This window comes from Salmo salar, chromosome 03, assembly GCF_965601325.2.
Source record: "Salmo salar chromosome 03, fSalSal1, whole genome shotgun sequence".
Classification (NCBI taxonomy): domain Eukaryota; kingdom Metazoa; phylum Chordata; class Actinopteri; order Salmoniformes; family Salmonidae; genus Salmo; species Salmo salar.
The window spans coordinates 30,495,587-30,503,728 of NC_138293.1; the positions used below are offsets into that span (position 1 = coordinate 30,495,587).

General features: G+C 44.1%; 1 protein-coding gene across 1 annotated transcript; it reads right to left on the minus strand.

Annotated features, from left to right (window-relative positions):
- Positions 1-3,755, minus strand: LOC106599701 (aquaporin-4-like). Its single transcript, XM_014191004.3, has 4 exons — positions 3,262-3,755; positions 2,855-3,019; positions 2,543-2,623; positions 1-1,530 (listed from the first exon to the last, which is right to left on the minus strand). The coding sequence occupies exons 1-4, from the start codon at positions 3,643-3,645 to the stop codon at positions 1,276-1,278; spliced, it is 885 nt and encodes a 294-aa protein (XP_014046479.2). The 5' UTR covers positions 3,646-3,755; the 3' UTR covers positions 1-1,275.
- Positions 3,756-8,142: the final 4,387 nt, after the last annotated feature.

Sequence of the window (8,142 nt, forward strand, 5' to 3'; positions counted from 1 at the left end):
TCACAATTTATTTAATGAAATTCTAAATCAACACAGAAACTGCATTAAGGTGCAGTTGTCAAGTATGAAAGTCTAACATTCAAATACAGTTGTCGGAAGTTTACATACACTTAGGTTGGAGTCATTAAAACTCGTTTTTCAACCACTCCACACATTTCTTGATAACAAACTATAGTTTTGGCAAGTCAGTTAGGACATCTACTTTGTGCATGACACAAGTAATTGTTCCAACAATTGTTTACAGACAGATTATTTCACTGTATCACAATTCCAGTGGGTCAGAAGTTTACATACACTAAGTTTACTGTGCCTTTAAACATATTGGAACATTCTAGAAAATGTCATGGCTTTAGAAGCTTATGATAGGCTATAGGAGTACGGACTCATTGGAATGGAATATTTGGAACTGTATCAAACATATGGAAACCACGTTTGACTCTGTAATGGCTGGAATGTTTTATAAATGAAACAATGTGCTCGTCCTCCTATAGCTTATCCCACCAGCCTTTACGATCTATAACTGCTATTTGATGGTTTGTTTATGATCTGTTGCTACGCACATAAAATCTGTGTGTTAAGATAGATATGTTATAGGCAAAGCTTAATTGTTTTCTTCCCTGACCAATGTGCACTGAGAATGTAAAATAAGTACGGACAATATAGGAGCGGGCTGAAGATGTCCGATAGAACTTGTCCATCATAGCATTGGTTTTATAATGTGCTTAACGATCATATGTAAATAATATCTCTGATGCCCTCATATACAAATACAATTTGTGACACTAATCCACCCCCCAAAATAAGCCTGCCGTTTTGTCTCCAGTTACCAAATTCAGTGTGATGACCCATTGTAAATGGTTGACCTGGACATTTTTCCATGACAGAAATCCCTGAAGTATAGTCTATTGTTATCATCCTGCAGTGTAGTAGAGTGCCACAAGAAAACAAATCTGGGCCAGAAGATGATGGGACAAGATTGCAGAGATCGATAGATTTCATATGATATGGGTAATTAGTTGGAGTAGTGTGCAATGTCTTTTATATTATCCAATTACCTCACAAATGTTGAGGAAGGCTCACCTCCATGTACATGAACACACCTACATTGAGAGGACATGCAGCAATCATATTCTGCCTGAGAAGTGAGTTGTGTGGGTTAAGGCATGGGGGCTTGGAGTAGGGGGCTGCAGTGGTGGAGGACCCTGACTGAAAGTGTCTCTCTCTGGATCTCCCCCTGCTCTACAGGTTAGTCTCCCTCTCCAGTGCCATTGGTAGTCATACGGATGACAGCACCTCCTTCTTTTCCCCCTTCTCCAAGTAGATGTGGTGGATGGACGGTGGCTTGGTGATCAGGTCATCTGGTTCCCCCTGGTACACGCCGTTGCCCTCCACCTCCCTGTACTTCCTCGACGCTGGATCCTTCTCGAAGACGTCCCGGAGCATCCTCTTCAGCTCAGGGTCCGGGCAGAACAGGTATTCATAAAAGGCAGCCGCCGTGATGCCACCCAGGATTGGACCAACCCAGTACACCTGCAATACAGGTAAAGTAAAACCTAGTTCAGACAAATATGAACCCATTACCACAGCAGAGGATACCCCATTCTGACAGAGCTGCCATGCATTATTAGACTAGATGTCTTGTCATGTCTGTAAAGGTGCAACAGTCGTTGTTTATGGGCATCCTCAGTGGAGCCAGGCACCTTTTTTTAGGTTCTGCCAAGTGAACCATTTTGTTATCAAAAGAGAGCAAACACCTGTCAGATACTGACACCACTCTCAGTGAGAAGACCTATCCTAATTATATCCAAGACCCAGACCCCCCTCCCTACACACACACACACCATGCAGTTCCACTGTGCCTTACTGACTCAGTAAAGACTATGAACAGCTCCGTGAGAATGATTGCCCTGGATACAGAATTAAAGAAGCACATGCTTTGTATAGTCCATAACACCTGTCCATGACTGGTCTGTACTGTTCCTTTTATTCTGCATTAGCAAGCTACAAAGCATGCATCTACCTAGTTATATGTAAACTATTAAATAGGCATGCTTTAGGTGAGTATTTCATTTCCATTTGAACCCTTGTAGAACTCCCGTCCACTGTTGTGGGGGAAGACGTCGTTGAACGACACTAGACAGGATCCTTCAGCTGCTCTGGCATGGAGATATGCCATCATTGCACTGTGACCTAGTCCTGTAGCTATAGCCCCCCCCCCCCCTTCATCTACACAGATTGAAGTGGATTTAACATGTGAGATCAATAAGGGATCATAGCTTTCATCTGTATTCACCTGGTCAGTCTGTCATAGAGTGTTTGGTACACTCAGTGTATGATCAACAATGCTTCACAACATGGCAGGTCAGTTTTAACCATTGTAGATATGGTTTCAACACATAAAACAGCTGTGTCCCTTATATTGGCAAATAGCCATCAATGGCTTAGATATGGACTATATGGCTTAGATATTCCCCCTTCACCGACAACTGTGTAGGAGTATAGCCCTTTGAGGGTGAGAAGGCGGCAGCAGTTTCTATCTTACCCAGTGGTTTTCAAAATTCATGGTGGTGACTGCAGGCCCAAAGGAGCGAGCGGGGTTCATACTGGCTCCTGTGTATGGGATCTAGAACACAAAGCATGGCACAGAGGTGTTAACATGAGGGCATTGTAGAGAGAGAGACATGGAGCAAGACCTAGCCAGAGCTGACACAACACCTACAGTAGTGTATTGTTCCACTTGAATACATGAAGTAGATAATGAAACAATGACAGTATATATCATCATGGGAAATGTATGCTGGTATTCCATAGATATACAGTACATGGTACTAGTTAGAGATAGAATCCCGCTCACTGCGAACAGATGGCCGATGGCTACAGCGACTCCAATGGCGAGGCCAGCCGAGCCGTTAAGGTGCGAGCGTTTGGGGTCGCAGGTGGCGAACACGGTGAAGACCAGCTGGAAGGTGATCAGGAGCTCCACCAACAGGGCTTGGCCCATGTTGAGCTTAGGGTTCACCTGGGAAACAAGAGTAAGACTTAGCAACAGTCTGTATGTCTTCGTCTATGAATGAACAGTACTTTATGGCATCAATCCATACCAGACCTGGGTTCAAATAGTATTTAAAAATATTTTCAAATACTTTAGCTGTGCTTGATTGAGCTTGCCTGATGGAGTAGTCCCAAAATAGCCCATAGGTGTCAACTCTGACTGTTGCTAGCTAGATTCTCAGATTTTTAAGGCTAAACTATATGTCTTACCATAGTCACTCCAAGGCCCCCTCTGACAGACACTGGTGTCACCAGGTAGAGGAGCCCTGCCCCAGTGATCGCCCCCAGGCACTGGGCAGCCAGGTAGAAGACACCCTTGGCCAGGCTCAGCTTCCTGGTCACCACCATGGCCGCTGTGACCGCCGGGTTGATGTGACTGCCACTGATGTGTCCGAAGCATTGCACCATGGTGGCGATGGCCAGGCCAAAGCACAGCGAGATGAGGACCAGGTCTGCGGGGGGAGGGTTGTCCGACTCGGCTGCCCAGTTGATGGTGGAGCCCAGGCTGAGGAGGACGAAGATCAGGGAGGCTAGGTACTCGGCTGACACAGCTCTCCAGAAATCCTTGCTCCAGATTCCTTTGAACGCCACCATGATGGGGTGCTGGTTACACGCTGACAGGCAACTCCTGGTAAAATAATAATGAATTCATAAATGAAAGGATTATCCCAGTTAGTTATTCTCCATCTGTCTGTGTGTCTGGAAATTCACTGAACCCTTCCAGGGAAGGGAACTTGCTGCTGGGCACAACATTTAAAACTCTAGGGAATAGAGTCAGTGGCCTCCCATCACACACTTTGCCAGGCAGCATAGCGCACACTATGCTAAGGACATACAGTAGAGGGATGCACTATGCTAAGGACATACAGTAGAGGGATGCACTATGCTAAGGACATACAGTAGAGGGATGCACTATGCTAAGGACATACAGTAGAGGGATGCACTATGCCATTTTGCAATCAATGTGTTTATAATAAGCTACATACAAATGGTATATATACTTCAACAATGGAATACTTTCAAAGAGAGAGAGAGAGAGAGTGACTGACTGGACAGTGAGTGACTGACTGACTGACTGGAGAGAGAGGGTCTGTCTGACTCACTGACTGGAGAGAGAGACTGACTGACTGACTGACTGACTGACTGACTGACTGACTGACTGGAGAGAGAGAGTGTCTGACTGACTGACTGACTGACTGACTGGAGAGAGAGAGTGTCTGACTGACTGACTGACTGACTGACTGGAGAGAGAGAGTGTCTGACTGACTGACTGACTGACTGACTGGAGAGAGAGAGTGTCTGACTGACTGACTGACTGACTGACTGACTGGAGAGAGAGAGTGTCTGACTGACTGACTGACTGACTAGAGAGAGAGAGTGTCTGACTGACTGACTGACTGACTGACTGGAGAGAGAGAGTGTCTGACTGACTGACTGACTGACTGGAGAGAGAGAGTGTCTGACTGACTGACTGACTGACTGACTGGAGAGAGAGAGAGTGTCTGACTGACTGACTGACTGACTGGAGAGAGAGAGTGTCTGACTGACTGACTGACTGGAGAGAGAGTGTCTGACTGACTGACTGACTAACTGACTGAGAGAGAGTGTCTGACTGACTGACTGACTGACTGGAGAGAGTGACTGACTGACTGACTGGAGAGAGAGAGTGTCTGACTGACTGACTGACTGACTAACTGACTGGAGAGAGAGTGTCTGACTGACTGACTGACTGACTGACTGACTGGAGAGAGAGAGTGTCTGACTGACTGACTGGAGAGAGAGTGTCTGACTGACTGACTGACTGGAGAGAGAGAGTGTTTCTGACTGACTGACTGACTGACTGACTGACTGACTGGGGAGAGAGAGAGAGTGTTTCTGACTGACTGACTGACTGGGGAGAGAGAGTGTGTTTCTGACTGACTGACTGACTGACTGGGGAGAGAGTGTCTGACTGACTGACTGAAGAGAGAGTGTCTGACTGACTGGGGATAGAGTGACTGACTGACTGACTGACTGGAGAGAGAGAGTGTCTGACTGCAGAGAGAGTGTCTGACTGACTGACTGACTGACTGACGAGAGAGAGAGAGAGAGAGTGTCTGACTGACTGGAGAGAGAGTGTGACTGACTGTCTGACTGGAGACTGACTGACTGTAGAGAGATTGACTGACTGACTGACTGGAGAGAGAGTGTCTGACTGACTGACTGGAGAGAGAGTGTCTGACTGACTGACTGACTGACTCACTGGAGAGAGAGTGTCTGACTGACTCACTGGGGAGAGAGTGTCTGACTGACTCACTGGGGAGAGAGTGTCTGACTGACTCACTGGGGAGAGAGTGTCTGACTGACTGACTCACTGGGGAGAGAGTGTCTGACTGACTGACTGACTGGGGAGAGAGTGTCTGACTGACTGACTGACTGGGGAGAGAGTGTCTGACTGACTCACTGGGGAGAGAGTGTCTGACTGACTGACTGGGGAGAGAGTGTCTGACTGACTGACTGACTGGGGAGAGAGTGTCTGACTGACTGACTGACTGGGGAGAGAGTGTCTGACTGACTGACTGACTGGGGAGAGAGTGTCTGACTGACTGACTGACTGACTGACTGACTGGGGAGCTGAGTGTCTGACTGACTGGAGAGAGTGTCTGACTGACTGGAGAGAGAGGGTGTCTGACTGACTGGAGAGAGACTGACTGACTGACTGACTGACTGGAGAGAGAGAGTCTGACTGACTGACTGGCGAGACAGTGTCTGACTGACTGCAGAGAGAGTGTCTGACTGACTGACTGTTGGAAGTTGCAATATGTCACATCCTTGATACCTAGACAATCTAAACCCAGTGACCCAATGCCTGACCTGAACTCATGACTTGTTTAGTTATCATATTTCAGATTATAAAGCATTTGAACAAGTTGCATACAGTATTTCATAAATAACAAATGTATTTATGAATAAATGTTTTTATGGTTCAGAAATATGAATAGTCTGAAGATCTATGAACTCGTTAAAGCATCTTGTATTCAGTATTTAATTGCTTTGAGTGTCATTTAAACAACATGCATTAACAAGGCAAGTTTGCGTTGTATCCTATTATAAATAATAATCATTTTCCTAATTCCATTTAGAACTTACCATAAACAAATACAAGATCTCCCACTCTCCTCTATTGCTTGTGCTTTCTCTTCACTCATTCTGCAACAATCTGATTGAATGAGAGAAATGTCTCTGTACTGCACACAATAAAGAACAATCAAATGTATTAAGTCCCAAAATGTCTACTTACAGATGTGCAGCAGTTGGCTGGTAATGACAGAGTGCTAGAGTGGAAGAGAAAGTAGTTGTGGGTCTGTCAGATAAAAATCATCCACGCATTGTGCTGGGATCGCTTCAAGGAGCTTTACTGCATTAGTAACGGGGCATCACCCACAGGAGAGGATGGACCCCTTTCCAGTACACGACACACTGTTGTCACGTACATATGCGCGCAACTCTTGGCTGCAGTAAGAAAGCCATTGTCGTCTGTGTCCATTCAACATAGCTTAGATGTATGTTTTATTACCTCTAAACAAAATCACTTTTTTGGGTTCTCATCAATGACGTTGATGTTTTGATTTTTGCTTGAACGGTCGCTAAGATTATATTTGGTTGTGATCTTTGCAAACAAACTATTTTGGATGCAGCATTTGTTAGCTAGAATGCTTGTTAGCTAGAATGCTCATTGACATAGGCTGTAGCAAAAGCTAGCCAAAGAGCCACTTTACTGGTTGAAGTTGAAATGTTTTTGAAGTATAATGCAGTTGATTTGCGATGATGACACAAATTATATTAAGCAGGACATTCATACAAGCCTTAAAACTTCTTAGGGCTGTTTGACAACTTCTAGTGAAATTGGAGGGCACGCAATTCAAATAAATAATCATAAAATTATGGATATTAAATATCTAGGTACATACAAGTGTCTTATATTGGTTAAAAGCTTAAATTATTTTTAATCTAACTTCATTGGCCAATTTACAATAAGCTTTACAGCAAAAGCATGCCATGCGATTGTTTGAGGACGACGCCCCACATCAAAATATTTTTCAACCAACACATGCTTCATAAAATCAAAAATGGCGATTAAATATTCATTTACTTTTTGAAAAACTTCCTCTGATTTGCAATCCAAAGGGTCCCAGCTACAACATGCATGGTCGTTTTGTTAGATAAAATCCTTCTTTATAACCCAACAAGTCTGTATAGTTGGCGACATCGATTTGAGTAATCCACTCGTTCAACGTTCAGAGAAAGGAATTCAAAAAGCCACCGATAAACTTTGTTAAAACAAGTCATAATACATTTCTATTTAATCCTCAGGTACCCTAAAATGTAATTAAACTATAATATTTCATATTGAAAGTAGTATGTTCAATAGGAAAGTAAAATTAGCAGGCGCGTGTACTCTTCATCGCGCGCACACAAACTAATTTCCAACTCTGACTCCCTGTACCAAAACTCAAAATTCTTCCTTGTTTGGGAAGAAACAAGACTGAAACCTTGAACAAAGGCTGTTGACATCTAGTGGAAGCCATAGGAATTGCAATCTGGGAGCTGGAATTGCATATGCTCCATAGCTTTCCATTACAAGAGCATGGATGCTCAAAAAGAAATTTCCGGTTGGTTTTTCATTGGATTTTCTCCTACCATATCAATTGTGTTATATTCTCCTACATTATTCTTCAACATTATTTCTACAAACGTCAGTGTTTTCTATCCAATGGTGCCAATTATATGCATATCCTGGCTTCTGGGCTTGAGTAACAGGCAGTTTACTTTGGGCACATCAGTCAGACAGGAAGTGGAGAAAAATAGACCGTAGCCTGAAGAAATCCTATTATAATCCAAAATGTGTGTGAATTGCACTCTTAAGCAACATGTACATATTGAAGTTTTTTGCTGGAGTTCTATAAGAACTCCCATGTGGTCCTCCACCAACTTACGCGCATTGCTATTATGTGGCAATGTTTTCAAACACAGAAAGAGGTCTATACTTCAGCGTGAGGGCAGAGCAGTTCCCGCCCACAAGATCTTGTGCATACAAATTGCATAGAGGCA

Coding starts and splice junctions, on each gene's coding strand:
- LOC106599701 (XM_014191004.3), bottom strand. CDS start 3,645: ATGGTGGCGTTCAAAGGAATCTGGAGCAAGGATTTCTGGAGAGCTGTG. Junction 3,020..3,261: donor GGGGCCTTGGAGTGACTATG/GTAAGACATATA, acceptor CTTGTTTCCCAG/GTGAACCCTAAGCTCAACAT. Junction 1,531..2,542: donor TGAATTTTGAAAACCACTGG/GTAAGATAGAAA, acceptor CCTGTATTGCAG/GTGTACTGGGTTGGTCCAAT.